The sequence below is a fragment of the Poecilia latipinna genome, unplaced genomic scaffold (genome assembly GCF_001443285.1).
Source record: "Poecilia latipinna isolate Pla-1442-1.1 unplaced genomic scaffold, P_latipinna-1.0 Scaffold3027, whole genome shotgun sequence".
NCBI classification, from domain to species: Eukaryota; Metazoa; Chordata; class Actinopteri; order Cyprinodontiformes; family Poeciliidae; genus Poecilia; species Poecilia latipinna.
Window position 1 is genome coordinate 34,808 of NW_015115643.1, and position 18,033 is coordinate 52,840.

At 38.0% G+C, this 18,033-nt stretch overlaps 1 protein-coding gene across 1 annotated transcript in view; it reads right to left on the reverse strand.

Moving 5' to 3' along the window:
- Positions 1 to 18,033, reverse strand: part of LOC106939915 (ATP-binding cassette, sub-family C (CFTR/MRP), member 3) — a 52,702-nt gene that overhangs the window by 27,801 nt on the left and 6,868 nt on the right. Inside the window, exons 4-16 of the mRNA XM_015022492.1 lie at positions 13,401 to 13,526; positions 13,245 to 13,306; positions 10,173 to 10,304; positions 7,399 to 7,653; positions 5,369 to 5,546; positions 4,876 to 5,037; positions 4,697 to 4,789; positions 3,404 to 3,607; positions 2,415 to 2,561; positions 2,243 to 2,327; positions 1,970 to 2,036; positions 1,755 to 1,881; positions 92 to 268 (exon numbers count right to left, since the gene is read on the reverse strand). Of these exons, the coding sequence (XP_014877978.1) occupies positions 92 to 268; positions 1,755 to 1,881; positions 1,970 to 2,036; positions 2,243 to 2,327; positions 2,415 to 2,561; positions 3,404 to 3,607; positions 4,697 to 4,789; positions 4,876 to 5,037; positions 5,369 to 5,546; positions 7,399 to 7,653; positions 10,173 to 10,304; positions 13,245 to 13,306; positions 13,401 to 13,526 (1,815 nt within the window). The remainder of the gene's footprint in view (positions 1 to 91; positions 269 to 1,754; positions 1,882 to 1,969; positions 2,037 to 2,242; positions 2,328 to 2,414; positions 2,562 to 3,403; positions 3,608 to 4,696; positions 4,790 to 4,875; positions 5,038 to 5,368; positions 5,547 to 7,398; positions 7,654 to 10,172; positions 10,305 to 13,244; positions 13,307 to 13,400; positions 13,527 to 18,033) is intronic.

Genomic DNA, 18,033 nt, shown 5'->3' on the forward strand with positions numbered 1-18,033 from the left:
CTGCTATGTGTTGGCCAACCACATAGACCTCCTGAATGCAGAAACATTCAGCGGGTAGGAATATTTTTTTTCTTTTTTGTTGCTTTTCTACCTTTTCTCCGATCTCTGTCATGTCTCCTCCGGGCAGCACTTCCAGATCTGGCGTCAAGGCGCAGGCATCCAGAACACGACGGTATTTGGACTCGTTGAAGCTCTTCCCAAACAGGATGTTGTCCCGCAGGGTGGCATTTTGTATCCACGCCTGCTGGGGAACGTAAGCCACCGACCCCTGAGAACAGAGTCAGATTTCTGTTAGTTCTCCCAGTTTTTTTTGTGTCCAGAGTGCGTGAAATGTTCACATTCTGAATGTTAGGGATTCCAGCTGGCTGCACAAAATAAATCATTTGCAAATCGTTCCACTGTGTATGCAGTGCAAGCACTTGAAACCTGATACTATAAAGCCTAAACCCCGACAATTTACGATCTACAAAGTGACGACCTGGAGCAGCTGCTGAACATCAAAGCTAGACTCATTTCTTTTTTTTTTTTGATCTGTCTAATTATTTTTTAATCCGAGGTATAGCTGTCAAAAATGCTGATGTTTTAGAAAACATTGAACTTTAGCTTAAAAAAAAGTACAGATTTCTGTTTGCTTTTTTTTTAAAAAATCATACTTCACTGTTTCAGGTCATTAAATACATTTCAGGAAAAGACAGAGAACCTGAGCAAACAGACATGTAATAAGTGATAATTTTATTCATTAAGGGGGAAAATATAATTGACCATGAATTATAGCCAATAACCACATCTGGGCATTAGTACTTACAGATTTTAGAATAAAGAAAACACTTAAACAAAACCTCTTTAACGCAGGTCTGTGCTGTATGTATAAAAGAAATAGAAAAATACTTTGGAAAATATAGTTTTCAAAGCATTTTCCAATAATTGGGAAAATATTACTGCACTATTAAACAGTTGAAATAGGATGCTGAAAAAGTATCTGTTGGAAAAATATTAGTCATCATTTTTATAACCCCATATTTACTTATTGAATTATTACATTTATAGCATTTGTTTTACTTAGCATCTTACTGTATTCATAGACTCAAAGAATCATTTATTACTTGCACCTGTTTAGGTTTATCATCTACTAATTTATTCTTTTTTTTTTTTTGCATTCTGCTCTCATCACCAAGTTCACATCTGCCTGTGCAGAGTTCACTGTGACCTTTTGATGACCTTCTGACACTCCAACGTTGCAGAAAAGTATTGTTTCCTGTGTGTTCAAACTCAACGCAGCAAAGACACAGACTGTAGAAGTGAGGTCGTTTCTGTTGAAGTGACGTTACTGGATTTGTAAACTCATCCCATTTTCTCCTGGGCAGAGAATCCGTCTCCAATTCAATTCTGTCTTGAATGTTCCTAATATTCATTTTTATAACAGAATCCTTGTTTTAAAAATTCCTGCACAAAAACCTATTCAAACTTGAAATTAAGTGTTGATTTTAAAAAGTTTGCACAATGATGCAACTGTAATCTGTGGGAAAGTATGAAAGATTTCATCGGGGCGAAAAATGTTTACTTTTAATTAATTCTTGTGGTCACAGAAATCATAAAAGTCTTTTGTTTCAGTCAAACAGAAACTCTTCAGTTTTTACAACAGTGAGTCACGTGTTCAACCCTTGTTGGGAAATGTTGCGGTAGGTTCATCTGCAGTCTCGTAAAAAAAGGGAGACGCTACTTTACAGGGTAAGTAATTCTCGGTGAAGTCGTACCCGAACAGAAACTTCGCCTTCCACTTTCTCCATGTCGCCCAGCAGCGCAGAGATCAGCGAGGACTTCCCACAGCCAACGTGACCCACCACTGCTACCAGGGAGCCCTGGGGCACCATCACGTTGATGCTAGCAACACACAGCAAACATGTCACAGTCAGAAGAGTAGAAAGACAGGACTTGTGAATGGATGTATCTGTGGCTGAGCGTGGCGTACTTGTCCAGAACAGGTTCATCTTCTTTGGCCCATGTGAATTTCCCGTTGACTACCGAGACGGCGAGCTCTGTTGAGTAACAACGGGATAAAAGACTTTCTTTTCAACAGCTTTCAACTGATGACAGACGAAAAAGCCTGAGTCATGTCACTGCTCTTTAGGTCCAGAGAGACTGGGTGAAAGGCGAGACGACTTTGCAGAAGGATTTCCCTTTTGGAAGAAGTCAAAAGAAACCCTGACAACGCCCTTTAAGTAGGGATTGAGCTTTGTTTTACCTGAGCTGGTCTTTCTGTCCACGGAATCTGGGTCCAACTCATCGTGACTCAGGAAATTTTGGATGCGCTTCAGCGACACGCTCGCCTGAGAAGCAGAAGAGAGACGTAAAGCTGCAGAAGAAAACGACGCAGGGAGGATGAGGAAGAGAAGAAGAGGGGGAGGAAAGGATACCTGTACGAGACTGCTGATCACTTGGGGGAGCATGTTCAGAGGAAATCGAAGGATGTTGAAAAGGGAGAGCGACACAAAGGCCTTCTCTGCGTCCAGAACGTTCTTCTCATCCACAGTGACGAACACGGCAAACGTTGTCAAGGCAACCTGGGTAAAGCAGCAAAACGTCAAGGCCTATTGTTGCACCATAGTAATGCAGCAGTTAGCATCATGTAAGCACATTATTTTACTTGTTTCAGAAAACAAAAAAACAAGTGCTTAAGGCATTAGTTTTTGCTTACATTCAAAGATGACATGGGACTCCTCAGGGCTACATTTTTGTATTAGCTTCTATTATCAGTTTCTATTAGCTGTCCCATTTTATATAGTATATCTCCTGCCATACATATGCTGCATTAATAAGGATTCCCTATATTATGTGGCATGCTAAATGTCATTAGTATCCAGGGAAAATGTAATTTGCTTCATATTTCTAATTAGAAAACTTGAAGAGGGAATAAATGAAAGGGAAGTAACTGCTTTTAAGACCTACTAGAAAGAATATATGTCAGAAAACAGGTATTTTAAAATCACTATAAAATAAAACCAAAACTGATCAAAGTACTGATGCATCCAGAACCAGAATCTGATTAAAAATGCCTAAGTAGTCTAAACCAGTTTAACTTGAATTATTTATATCAAATCTCCTATTTAAGGTACTTGTGACATTTTTGGGGGCTCGTCTAGGATTTGGATCAGTCATCAGCTACTAAATTCTTTAACTATACAACATTATCAAGATGCAGCAACTTGGTAAAAGTTTAAGAACACAATTATAACAAAGATAAGTGATGACAGTCTCCTGCTAAAACAAATTGAAGAGGAAGGAGTTTCAGAAACAACATAAAAATTGACATTTTCGTCAAATTTTAAGTTAAAAAAGAGCAATGTGGTCTTTTCATTCTTCTCACTTCTTACAATTAGTAAACAGTCAAACATTAAGAGCTTACAAGGAAAGGGGCACTGGTCCAGGCCATGGTGGAGAGTGCTCCCAGGTAGGCTGTTTTTCTGAGGACGATGAGCTCCTTCTGCCGGATATCCAGGACCTTTTCTTTGAAGGAGTTCTCCCAGGCATACAGCTTGAGGACTTTGATGCCGTTAAGGATCTCATTCATCAGCTTGATACGAGCGTCCTTGTGCTGCATCTGCTCCACCTGAGGATGACAAAACGGCATTGTTTTTATTGTGGATGTACAGGCCTAGAAATACCCACTATACATGAAAAGCTAACAAGCTACCTTAAAATTTAAGGCAGATTTTGAGGATTCAATGACACGCGGCAAGATTGTACATGTGATTTATATGTACGATGCAGAAACCAACTGGTTGGAAATTCAAAAATTCATATTGACCATAACAAAGTGCTGCCATGTTGAACTTCTTTGGCACAGACTGAGGGAAACAATTTTCAAGTAATTTTCTCCATCAGTCAGGTGTTGAAATTAGAGGAATGAGAAATATAAAAGGCTTTTAAAGGGAGACTGCATCTTCTTCGACCCAGACGTGTCATTTGATCCACAGGAGAGCGAGACTTTGATCAGATAACAGGAAGGCTGAATAGACCACAACAAAGGTGCGAGTTTTCTAAATCTCCCAATATTGAAATAAACTGACTTTTTTAATCTCAGTGTTAAGGCAAGAAACTACATTGTCCTGGGAATCCATATGGAAACTGTTGTACTAATGTTAGCCTGCACTAATTGCTAAAATAACATCCTTAAGACTATTTAAAATTCAGCATAATTAGCATATCAGCAATGTTTTCAATTCCACATTGGATTAGTTTTATTACTTCCATTGAGATTGTTTCTTTTTCCAAACCTTCACTCCTGTTTTTTTATATTATTGTTTCATCTTTTTCTGTGCAGCTGGGTTGATTTTAGTCAATATGTTTTTTTTTTTTTACTTTGCTCTAGTTAATTTCCATTTGGGATCAATAAAGTATTTTTGAACTTGAATTAAATTTAAATCAGTAGGTTGGAACTTTACAGAAACTTGAGGTCAGAAATTAACCTAAAATGTCTAATTGGGGCATCTCTGTATCAGAAAGTTTAAGTCGGTTCAGTACTGGCACCTGGGCCTAATCCATCCACCCAGAGCCCAAAATGTTAGAACCCGTTTTATGTTCTGTAGTCCCGAGAAGATTCACTGTAAACAATTTGGAAGTACTGCATAATAATTACAAAAAGTACTAAACAAATACTCCAAATTAAATGAATTCCACACAGCTTCCCTCTCTGTACCTGATAGGCGCGCGTCTTCATGGCGATGACGGCATTAAAGGGGATGAGCATAATCATGACAGCCACACCAGCCAGCACAGATGGACCAAGGTTCTGCAAAATGTGAAAGAGACATCAACTTTCACAGTGCTGGGATTTTTAAATGTGGTTAAATTTGCTATAATGTCTGTGATGTGTACCTGCCAGAGGAAGTAGAGTGCCAGCATAATTTGCAGAGGAGCAGACCAGAGCATGTTGAGGAAGGTGGTGAGATCCATGAACCTCTGTGCGTCGACAGACATCAGATTCACGATTTCTCCCACCGTAGAGGAACGCTTGGCAGCATTCGTTATAACCAGAGACTGGAAAAAAAAAACAATAAAAAGTGGTGAGGAAAAATTAATACTCCTTAATGCAAAACTATTATTATTAAAACTGCTGCTTAGTCCACTCTGTTGACCGTTACACTTTCATTAATATCTTCAAAGCCAAAGTTTGTGCTCCACAAACCAGCACAAACACAGCTGAGTTGATTGACACCAACTTTGCTTGACCTTTCATGACCTCTGGAAACATTTACCAATATCTTTAAAATGATAGAAACACAAACGTAGCACAGACATTTGCCACCCATTTTGTTAGATTTGAAGAAAGCGGGGTGGTGGTTTTAGAAAGTGACTGTCGGACGCGTACCTTCCTGTAGATGGCTCCTATGAGAGCGGTCCGGACGTTCATTCCTGTGACGAAGCAGTACTGAAAGTGCCGGTGGAGGATGAGAGTCTGCAGGATGGCTGTGAAGAACATGAGGAAGGCCAGCGTGTAACCCCACCAAACAGGGGCGTCCTCCTGTTTGGTGAAGGAGATCAACATCCTGGAAAAGTAAAAAAAAAAAAAAAAATCAAAGTTACAAACAACCAAAGCGTTCAACAATCTGTACCTCATTAACGGGAGTGATTTCAGGTGTCCTGTGTCAAACGTTTGTACTGAAATTAATTAAGTTGGTCAATTTGTACCAGGGGACAAATTATTGTCAACTAAACCTCTTTATCTTTTTGCAGCTGATAGAGGCTGCAAAGCTAAAAGAAACACCTTTTTCTTTCCAGAACTTTGGCAAAGTGTAAATGATGAAGTCTCAGTTTTGTCATTTTCTTAGATTAATTCTTAGCATTTGAGCTATATGGAGGCACACTGTTCAACATCTGATTCTTTATGTGATAATATAAAAAAAATATAAAAGGAAGATCCTGAATGACCTCCATAAGTCTGGATATGAAAGCAGAGACTCTTCAGGTAGGAGACAGCTAATGTATTAGGGTGAAGGTAAACATTTGTCTTCCTCGCCGTCGTTATTTAGGAAAAAGAAATAAGTTTGGTAATCCTTACTGACCTTAAACTGAATGAATGTAGTTTAATTTATGCCAGGAAGTGAAAAGATTCTGAATTTTAAACAGTGTAAGTAAATATCTTGTTTCAGCAAAACCTTCCTGACTACTGAAGTAAGCTAGCATGTCATCTTTCAGCTAACTTTTCAGATAGCCTGAAAAGGTTTTTACTGCAGCATGCTAGTCCATTTTAAACCAGTTAGCTTTTTTAACAGTGCTGTTTTCGCTCATTTTTCCTTTTGTTTCTTAATAGCTAGCCGACCAGGCACACTGCTCATCATTTTCATACTTTAAATTCTTTAGGGTGGTTGCGAGACTTTGGCTACTAGCAAAACTACAGAAACACTCGGTAACACTTTATTTGAAGGGGTGTGCATAAGACTGACATGACACCATCATAAACATGGCACAACTCATGTCATGAACATGAAGAAGTCTTTACGAATGTTTATGACAGTTGTCATGAAGTGTCATTCGGTAAATAATGACACTTTAATGCAAAGTTGCTCTAAAAGTTGCATTAAAGTCCATTAAAAGTGCCAATGTTGCATGATTTTGTAAATTATGATAATTTAATGCAAATAAAGTGTTACCAAACAGGCAAACAACAGCAGCAGGATGCTTGTTGCCTGACAAAGATACAATCAAGCCCTTACTGCCAGCCTGGGTTATTTGACTTGTTAGCAGATGAGATTTAAACCTCGATAAGATCGGACAAAAGATTACCAGCTGTGGGTCAGAGAACATGTAGTTAAAAACTAGACAGAAGTAGAAAAGGCATCTTGAATTTGTCTGACGTACTTGACTAAACACACCAGCACACTTACAGTTTCATCACTACTTCATTTTTTATCCATTTTTAACAGAAGATTTTAGGATATGCAAGTAGAGTGCTGCATCTTGAAAACTCAAATTAAGACTTGAGGGTGTTTTGAACTCTCTGCCTTTGCTGCACAGAACAGATACGATTGGTATTAGTTAACAATCTTGAGTCATATGACAAAATGCATGGAGGGAAATTTGTTGGTGAGCAGCTATCATCTTATCTGACTGAAACTTGGAGATACGGCTTTACTGCTTTCACACAACATTTGCCTTAATCAAATTTCCACCCGGGGGCCATTAAGGGCCCGAAGAGGAAATCTATTTACATCTCAGACAAAGCTAGCACACATTTTTTACTTAAAAGAAAGCAACCCTACTTTGGATAGATGCAAACGCAACATGGAAAAAAAAAAAGTGTTGGAAATAGTTTTCAGAACTGGAACAAAGAGGGCTTTATTTGCTAACGTGTTGCAGCTGACGGAGACTCTAAACTTTATTATTTAATTTTTTCTTTACCTGAGCAGCTGGGGGTTGACGAAGGTAATGGAATCCTGCAGGAGCTTAAAGCCTGAGCCAATCAAAAAGTAGGGGCCGAACGCTTTGATGAGGGCGCGGAGGAAGGACGGCTGGTGGGGAGCCGCTTTCTGATTGGACAGCAGCACCTCCACTTCCTCCGGGCTGGTTTTGCCCTCCGCGGCTCCTCCTGACACGTGGTTTGTGGCCGATGGTTGCTGCTTAGCGTACGTCGCCTTGGTGGTCAGATTCTGTTCACTGCTGTCAGAGGGGTAGAAATAAAATTTAAAAAAGTACATGGAAACATCAAAACAGGCTTCATATGTCATTAAGGCCATTGTGACACACACTCAATAGTAGACATCCAGTTTATAATGAATAATTTCAACAATTAAAAAAAATGTAATCACTCAGTGCCTCGACTATCCTCCAGGTTTTATAATATTCTTTTTTTCTACTGAAACGATAGATTACAACCAATTCTCACTTTTTAGGGCAAAAAAATTAAACTTTTTCCAGTTTAATCACTGATTCTTACAAAACAGCTTTAAACAAGCTATAAAGTCATGCAGGAAGCAACATATTGGGTATTTTCTAATATTGGTAATATCGGTATTTGTATTTGTTTTGTGTTTTTCTGTTTGCTTTTTTTTTTCCTCATTATTTTTCTGAGGCCCCCACTTTGAAAAATCACTGTTGTAACTGACTGGAAAATAAACTCTCCTTGAAACCACAATTATCTATCACTGACTGATCTGCAGTCTTGTTTGTGAAAAGGCGTAAAAATGAAACTAATTCAAACATTAAAAAAATATGGGTTTGTGTTTGTTGATAATTACACATCTGAAGGTGCTTTAGCCATAAAAATGCAGTGAAAAAGGAGCTGCCATAACTCTTTTTTAACGCGTCAATAATTATTTTAGCTCCAATTTCTACATTGTAAAACATTTTTATTAGTTATTTTGTCTCAGGATGAGATGGACACTTTTACCAGCGAGCAAGTTTCAACACACAGCGGGAGCAAAGCATGAATAATCGTCCCGTCCAATCAACTGCACTTGTTTAAGTGGTGACCGTTAAATCCCTGAGCAGTCAGCTACAATATGGGGAATGAGTCAGCTTGTTAAAGAATATATAGTTATTTACATAAATACAACAAACCTATTCTAACACAAGCTTAGGGTGCAGAAAACCCTCCATTCGTCAACTAACCGTCGAGCTTCGGCTGAATACAAACAGGTTTGTGTGCAGCTCAAAGAAAAAGACCAATCCAGCTTTGACATATCAATTTACGAGTTAATCTCAGTCCAGAATGAGAGACACAGGAAAAAAGTTGTGGCACTGAAACAGGAAACAGCTTCCAGGAGGCCAGAGTTCAGCAAACCTGTTATGCAGGTTTTCTTTTCTTTCTTTTTTTTAAAGAGTAATTAAAAACGTAATAAAATTGTGCTCCAGGGCAAAGTAAAAAGCCAGAGCAATTGTAGCTGAAAACATGTTGCAGTGTAATTAGCTGAGCTATTAAATGATTTTTATTATGAATTAGCAACACAGATGCAAAGCCACATCTAATTATCTTAAACTGAATCTTTTAGCACCCTTTTTTTAAGCTTTATCTTTTCTTTTTATTCTTTAAATCTGACAAGTTGATGAGCTGGAAGAGGTTGTACATATTAGAGGAAGCCATCCCACTGTGTGGGTTACAGAAAGCGTGCTCAGAGTTTCACTTGTGCAGCTCAAAGACCATGCAGAAAGAGACCCATCCTCTAACACAACATCCTCTGCTCTCTGTGGTCTAACAGGGAGGCAAAAAGCAACACGACTCAGCTGCACCAATTATGCACAATTATAAAGGTTTCAAAAGGTTTTTACAGCTGCACATCTGAAAAGGCTGGCGTGCATTTTGTGTTTAAAGCAATTAGGTTTTTCGGGAAAGGAGCTTTGCACATGAAGAAGTTGCTCCGTCCATATTTGTAAAGTAATTTAGGGTCAGACAGACTCAAGGGAGAGAAAAATAAAATAGTTAATTTAATTTGACTTATAAGAAGACATCTTTCCCATGTTATAAGTGAAAATCTGCCAGTGGAACCAAAATGTTTTCATTATTATTGAGGAATTTATTACTAAAAACAACCTCATATTACTTGTAGGTTAGTTTAGTTTTATTTCAAGTGTACTAAGACATTTGAGCAGGAAACTTGACCAAAATCACTTGGTGAGGTTTTGTGTTTTTGCAGTGCAGTTTCCTGCAGAAACCTGCAAAGGTTTCACCAACTCAAAGACTTTCAAAGACCTTTTTAAGACCATCATGAATTAAATTTAAGACCAACTTACAAATTTTCTAATGAATTTAAGACACTTTAAGTCCTTAATTTTATATACATTAATTTAGGACTTAAGACTTTTTAATGGTAGATTGTATTTAAATGTATTTTAATACAAATGCAAGCCACATGTGTCATATTATGTGTGTAAAATTAAAAAAATGAAATTATGCTTGGTCTATCACATAAAACATTAAAAGACATTTAAGTTTGTAGTTGTGGCTTGACGAATGTCTAAAGCTATTCAGACATTTTTCTAGATAACTTTAGACATTAGGCAGCATTTTTACAGGTAGAAAATAATGAGTTGCAGACACGATAGACCTATTTTTCAGTTCAATCTGACATTTTAAACACTCTCAGATTAAGCTAGACTTTATTTTTGAAAGTTTTCATTGTTGGCAAACTTTCTTTTTTAATGAGTAGCAAAGACTGAATGAAAGCCCTAACTCGTACCTCTTGACCTTGGTTTGCTCCTTCTCCCACTCCTTCAGGAGTTTCGGCACTATCGTCTTGGAGCTGTCGCGCTGGTTCAGTGACCACAAGTCTTTGGCTTCAAGGGGCATTTTGTAACCTTTGATGGCCAAACTGGGAGAGAGAAAAAGCAGTTGAATTCAGTCAATCACATACAGGAAATGAATACATAATTTTCACTACATTCAAGTGAAAAACTTCAGTAGCCTCAGTTTTTATTAATCTAATTTCTGTTCCAGTGATTAGCTCCAGACTTCAGAGCAAGCCTGGGATGCTTACTGGTTTCTAGACTCACTAAGGTGTGGAAAAGTTGTGGTTTTAAATGCTTTTCTGCTGCTCCATCTGTTGCTGCACACTGTCACTCAGCTCTCGTGGCTGAACGAGAGCTACAACATGGTTCTCTGGTGCACAAAAGCCAAAAAAAAAAAAAAAAGCAACTTTGATATGGAAACTAAAAGATCGCCTCTAAACACTCTTATTGGGATAACATCATTTTATAAAGATGATGTTATGCACTTGTGTTTTAAATTACTTTGATACGTCACATTTCTACTACTAATTGAGAAAAATTTGGTTCATCGTTGGGTTTTTCTGGAAACTTGAAATATCTTCCACATGAAAAGTTTAAAGTTATTGGAAATAATTTCATGGCTACAAAACAACAGCACATAAACGAGCACAGAAATCGCTTTAACAGTTTCTCCAGGTTTCACCAACTCAAATTTCAGACTTTTTAAGACCATTATGAATGGAATTTAAGACCTGCAGATAAAACGTACAAATGTCGTCCATTCAACTGGCGATGAGTTTCCACTTACCCATGATTAAAAAAAGCTATCAAGGATGTGTTAGCAGCTAGTTATACGGTAGCTTCAACCGTCCTGAGTCACAAAATGTAATGACGTCTGCACACAACTCAAACCTTTGCCTGACAGAAAAGTCCTATGAGAAAATAAAATTAAACAGAATACAAGAGATTAAATAGTTCTGTTAAAACCTGTGACTAATATATTAAAGGACAACTCACATTTTTTAAAATAAATTTCAGATATTTCAAAGCCTTGATTTTAGATCTACGAATTTAAGACTTTTTAAGAATGCCCCATTTAACCAGTTCTGCCACGGAGAGTCCAGTGTTGTCTCCATTTGCAGGTCCTCCCCGTTTTTCATAACCCCTTCAGAAGTGGTACCAGCCAGACCAAGCTGTGTACTGCATGTGTTGTCTTGGTTAGGTTTTAATCTTATCAACTCAGCATTTCTGGCTTTTTATCTTTAAGATTAAATGAAATATCCGGCTTTATTTGAATCAACAATGATAACAGCCACACGGAAGATGACATGCAATGTCAATTTAAGTTTCCACCATCAATCTGATCTATGCGGTCGTGTTCTAGCGCATATTCAAGCTAGATGTAACAAATGAAAAATGCATAATAAAAGTTGAAAACACTTCATGGGTTTGCTGGCTTTGCTGGCTGGGTTTTTTTGAAGTTAGGTGAAAGTTTCACCCAATTTCAGAAAAACACAGCCAGTGGAGACACACCCAGCTTGGCTGAAACTGAGCCAAACATTAACCTGCTAGACTGAGACTCGGTAATGAAGAAGTGGCCTTAGATGCTCCTGCAAGCCAACAGCTTTACAGGAAAAATGCCTCGTTAATTTATGTGGTTTACCAAATAATGTTCTCCCTACCACCAAGACAGACGGTTTAGGCACAGACCTATAAAACCAATGGACAGAAATCAAAGGGAACTGTTCTTTCACACAGAAAAACACCAATGCAAACTGCATATTGAAAGTGGGAAGAGAAACCTTTTCCTGTAATACTGATGTCCTCCCACTCAGTCTTTGACACAGAGCAGAGCCTCAATGTCATCTGAGGGCGTCTGAGTGATGAGAATCAGAATATAGAAACTAAAGGAGGCTCAGAGTTTCATTCACTCTATGTGGGTCACAACTCATTACACACAAGGTTTGCAGCAGTCATTCGAGTCTTCAGTTTTTCATATTTCATAATTTTCTGATTTTTATGCTAAATGATTTATTAGGTTAGACCGGTGGTGTCTAAACGTTTTGCCAGAAAGTCCAGAATCGTTAAGTTGCATTATAAATGACCATTATCAATGACATTTAAGACCCGTATTTCCACAGAAATGTATGAACTTCCTCCATCTAACTGGTGATAAATTTGCACTTACTCATGAAAAATGCAAAAGGCTAGCTGGATAGCTAGCAGTGGATTATTGGTATACTCAAACGTCTGCAGATGTCTGAGTGCAACTCAAACTTTTGCCTGACAGAAAAATCCCGAAAGAAAAAAGATTTTTTTTCCCATCTATGTAGAATATACAAGATGACTAAATTTAAGACCTGTGACGAACATATTAAATTTTGTTTCAAAAAGGAATTCAAGATGTTTTAAGGCCTTGATTTTAGATACATAAATTTAAGACGTTTTAAGGACGTGTGAACACTAATAATAATTTCTAAAGCTTGGTAGTTATGGGCTGTGTGTTTTTCAGCATGAATGAGAAGTCAGTCAAGGAATAGACGACTGGTATTTTTAACCCACTGAGAAGTCGACAAACTGATCAATTACAAGACATAATATGGCATCACAATCGGTCAGAAAAGTTATTATAATAACAAATTTTATATAGTGGTTGATAAAACTCTTTAAAACCTCTAAACTGTTGAATTTTTTTCTTCAGTCCCCCATAGAAACCAATAGAATTAGTCCGGAAAAAGATATGAGAAATTAATTATATTGTACTGTTACATTAAAGTTTGTCTGCATTTCTCCTTCTTTAGCAAATTAACAAGTTGCCAATCTGAATTTAGATATTTCAACACAGTTTCACTCAGCAGCAGCTTGGTTTTTAACTTGGATTTGTTAAAAACCAAGCTGCTGCTCTTTGAAACAGAGAAAAGCTAAATAAATAAAGCTAAAATATTCAACCTTTTATTTTCTAATTCTGAAATATTGTAGTTACGTTAGATGGCAGTGTCATCATAAAATCGTATCACAAAAACCAAAAAGAATCAGCGGCCCACCTTGTGAACCACCAGAAGGTCACGGTGGACAGAAAGCCTGCTGTAGTTTCAGGGCACGGATTCTGAGGAGAAATCAAAAGAGAAACTCAAGTCAGGGCAGTTAAATATATATAAGACATAAACATGCTGCATACTGCTGCAAAGTGTGGGACTCACAGGGTCAGTGACCACATTGGAGAAGAGAGGAGGTTTCTCATTCAAGCAGCAGAGGATGAGCTCCAGGAGGATCAGGCCGAAGTAGAAGTAGAAGGAGGTGAAGCGCAGCTTGTCCGGAATGCCGTCCTGAAATGCACAAAAAAAAAGGAAAAAGAAATACTGTCAATTATTTATCCAGGATAAAAGAGCTTAGTTTGATTTAACTTCAGACAGAGAGAAAAAAATGTGTTTGTGTCTTTATATTACGTGTATGAAAATCTCTGGTTAATAACCAAGTTTCCAAATTTGGGCGTTTAGTCAAACGTTAGATTCCACTTTATTACAAAACTGTGCAGCTTCAATATCAAGCATTTCGAAGGACTTCATTCAGAAACCAATCACTTTCCAAATCTTCAAAACGCCAAATTGAAATTCAAGGATTTCAAGCACCTGTAGGAATCCCATAGTAAATTTTAATTTTCCACGTAACACTTCACACTGGAAGACATCTTAAATATCCGAAATAAAACACAACAAACAGAAGAGAAATAAAATTTAAAAAAAACACGCAAGCAAAACTTCAAATAAAGCAGAATTTGAAATCTCTGCATTTAAAAAAATATGAAACATTTTCATTTATCATGTGATTAATTGCTCAAGTTTCCCCCCAGAAAACTTACCAAGCCTGGTGGTTGGATGCATTCATCCAGCGCCCCGTTTCTGAGTTAAAAAATGTTTAAAGTCGACGGGAAATTTGAAAATATCTCTTGATAATTATGTGATTTTGAAAGATTAGAAGATTAATACCTGAACATCAACTATAAAGACTCTTTAAAATGCTAACATTATAAAGAGAGTTAAATAAATAAGCAATGCTAAGCCTGGTGGGGGCACAAGTAAAGTCTGGTGGCCCACCAGGCTTATGATACACTGAGGGAAACCCTGATTGATTAATTGCTTATTGCCACAGAATTAACTGGTTGAAAAAAGGCCTCAGACAAATCAAATAACCAAAAACAAAAGTCGCGTGAAAGCGAAACGACGGTGACCCATTACTGTTTTTAATGTAAAGCTGCTTCAAAGCCACAGTACGTGTTGAGCAGCTTACTGATGATTCATCAGAGCAGACAGCCTGAATAATGCATGTGTCACTCTATACCAGTGGTTCTTAACCTGGGTTTGATCGAACCCCAGGGGTTCGATGAGTCGGTCTCAGGGGTTCGGCGGAGCTTCTGCCGCGGAGGTAAAAACACACTTGTGTAAAGTCGTGATGACGCCCCGCTTTGCCATCACTTGCTGCAGAGGATCACGTTACATTGCTGAGCCAATCAGCACTGATTGAAGGAGTTCCACTCTCAGCATGGATTTGAACTTGTGTCTTAATTCAGCAAAACTCACCGTTTTTACCAAATTCTATAGTCTAAATCTGCTCCTTAATCGCATCTTTTCAGGGTTGCTACTGCCTCTAGTGGCGTAGGGGTGGTAACACAGCTAATATAATTACATTACTAAATCAGAATACTGCAACGTATTTTGTGTGTCGGGGGGCGGGGGGGTTGGAATAAGAAGGGTTCGGTGAATGTGCATATGCAACTGGGGGGTTCGGTACCTCAAAAAAGGTTAAGAACCACTGCTCTACAAGAGCAGCAACAAAATACAACATTCTGCATCTTATAGACATTTCAAAGTGACTAATAAGTTTATAATAAGCTTCAGTCTAGGTATCAAAATTAAAATGAAAACATTTTATTCTTCCAATAATCAATAAATATGTTTAGCAGCAATAGAAATATATATTTTAGTTTTAATTACAATCTATTATTATTTCATGTCATACACTTTTTTGAAAGTACGGCTTTTTTTTTTTTACCAGCCTCCTATGGAAATCTCACAGCGGCCCATATTTGTTTTCCTGCATACGTCAGAATGAGAATATTAACCTTATAAAGAGGTTAGCTGGGGGTAAAGCCTCCTCTGATTATGGAGCTTAATCCAATAGCTCGGGTATTTAAACACGAGCTCAAACCTTCACACAAAAAGCAAGCGGCGATGCCAGAGAGAGCAGAGGAGCAAAGCCTCCTGCAGTGCGAACAACGCTGACCTGGAAAACGCCTACGCTGCACCGACTCATGCTTTATGACCCGTAAATGAACATTTAGCTGCGACGCTGTGTTACTGCAGAGTCAAACTTTGAGTCTGGTTTCGGAGGATTTTTTTTCGGGGCCCCAAAGCGGTTAGACCATGTTTAAAATCGTCTGTTTCTCTCCTGATCGGGGATTCTGCTCATCTGTCAGAAGAGAGACTTGAATCATAAACGACCTCTTAGATGTTAGAACGGGTGATGACTCAAATGTTTACCGTTTATGTCATCTAGTAAGAAGTGCTTACATTCCTAAAAGTAACCATCATCATCAGCCGTGTGCATCAAACGGGTTTCTGTCCATATAAAGAATGAAGATGAAGATGTGGTGGGTGAAAGTCTTCATTTGCTACACTGGTTTTCTATTGTTTTGTATTGGTTCTCAGCATTTTTACTTCTTTCTTAGCTAAGCATGTTAGTTTTAACCAAAGTCATAAATGCTGGAAAAGTTGTACGACTGTGAGAAAATGTTATCTAGTGAAAATCTGGGTCCTAAAACTCTTAACACAGGGAGACCAATAATCCTGAAAGTCTTTTTTGTTGTTGTTGTTTTTATTGCATCATCTCATTCCGAAATAGTTGGAGAAAACGGCACACAGAGCTCTGTGAGTAAAGTGCCATAAATATAAAAAACATTTGTGTTGGCATGTTACATTTAGAAAAGGTGGTGGCAGCATCATGCTGAGGGGTTGCTTTATTTAAGCAGAGAAACTGAGACTTAACGATTGATGTTCACAGACGCTCTTCATCTAATCTGACTGCAGTATTTAACTTTATATTTTTATTTTTTCAAAAAATGCTTTACATGTTGCTTAAATGTGTCACATAACATAACATGAAACTAATAATCTGTGGGGGGAAAAATCAAGCCCTTCCACCTCCTCCTACGGCCATCTGCAGAAACACACCTAGCCAGAAACAACCAATCAGAACCAGGAGGAGGGTCTTAGCGCTGTCAATCATTCTATTGTATTCCCAAGAACATATCCCACAATGTACAGCGATATTTTAAATATCTCTGCATTCAGATTAGGCTCATTCGACAGATTAAAAGTATCTTTTGAAAATAACAACCTTTATTCGGGTTTTCAGCAGTTAAATGTCATGTAAGCCTGTGGCGACAAATCATTTAATCACGTAATAAATTAAAACAAGCTCAATAACTTCTACTTGTGTGATTGTTTTTCTATAAAGGCTTTGAAACATCTGTGTGTGATGACTCTATATAAAGTGTTTCACTTAGTAATAAAGTTCCTAAAATAATAGAACTGTTGAATATTTACATTTATTGAATGGGCCTGTAAGCTTGTGGCTTTAATAAAACACAAATGTAAAAAAAAAAATGTGAGCACGACAGTCACCACTTGCTTAAAATAACCAGTACAACTCCATCAATATATACTGTATCATATCCTGTTATTACAGTTGGTATGTATGCGCTGCCATGATGTGGATGAATTTTCAACAAAACCTGTGCTTTTTTTAAAAGAACAGAAAAAAACAATGTTTCTTTTCTTTGAAGCGGTCGTATTTACTAGGTCACTCGTCCTTCTCCTTTTTTCCCCGGGAAAGTCTCAAACTCAGCTAGCTAAGGAGCTTACGGCGCTGAAAGGCAACAATCTAAGTACTCAGCCAGGTAATGACCTGCGTCACTAGAATTAAACCGCATGCTTTCCTGCTTCCAACGCACGAGTTACAGTTTGTTGTCATTTCTTTTGCACACTTCCTGCCCGTCTCGCAGCCTGCGGGTTCATTTGATGCGGAGTCGGCGCGGCGCGCACGCTGTAAGTGAGCCGCCAGGAACAAGTCCAGTATTCTGCTCCCTGTGCTTAGTGTTGCCCTGAGCCAACCCCTGCTGAAACATCTACTCACTGTAAACTCCACAGCAGCTCCCAAAAACAACACACAGCACCACTGAGTGATCAAGTGACCTGAAACGACTTGGGAGTCTGAGTGGTGCATTATGTAAAAGACTGCAGAGAACAAAAAAGAAAAAAAAAAAAAAGGCAGATTTGACTCAGTTGGGAGCTGCAGAGCAAAGTTATTAGACTAAAACTGACAAAAGCTGCAATTGAGAAAACATTTTCGTGAACTGAAATGAATAAAAGCAGTACTTAATGAGGGCAAAATTATAACTAGCTGGAGCTATGTAGTGCACATATAAACTAAGTAAATTACGTCACTCAGTGCTCCTCCTGACGCCAATCTGCAAAATGGCAACAGCAAAAGTTGGAAGAAAACACCAGTCAATTGGTTGTTCAACAATAATTGAATCCATTTTGTGAAAAAAATTATCTTCTGTTGAATATTTATTACTGAACCGATGCATGCATAATCGCAATGCAATACTTTGGTTAATTTTTAGGTGGAGAATTTAAAAAAGACAAAAGATTGAGTCACATGCAATCGTTTTCATTGCGTTCTTTGACTTGAAGCTACAGGTAACTCATTCTTAGCTAGCTAGCTACCAAGGTCAAAGAATGAAAAAACTCAAACTAAACGTTTAACTAGCAA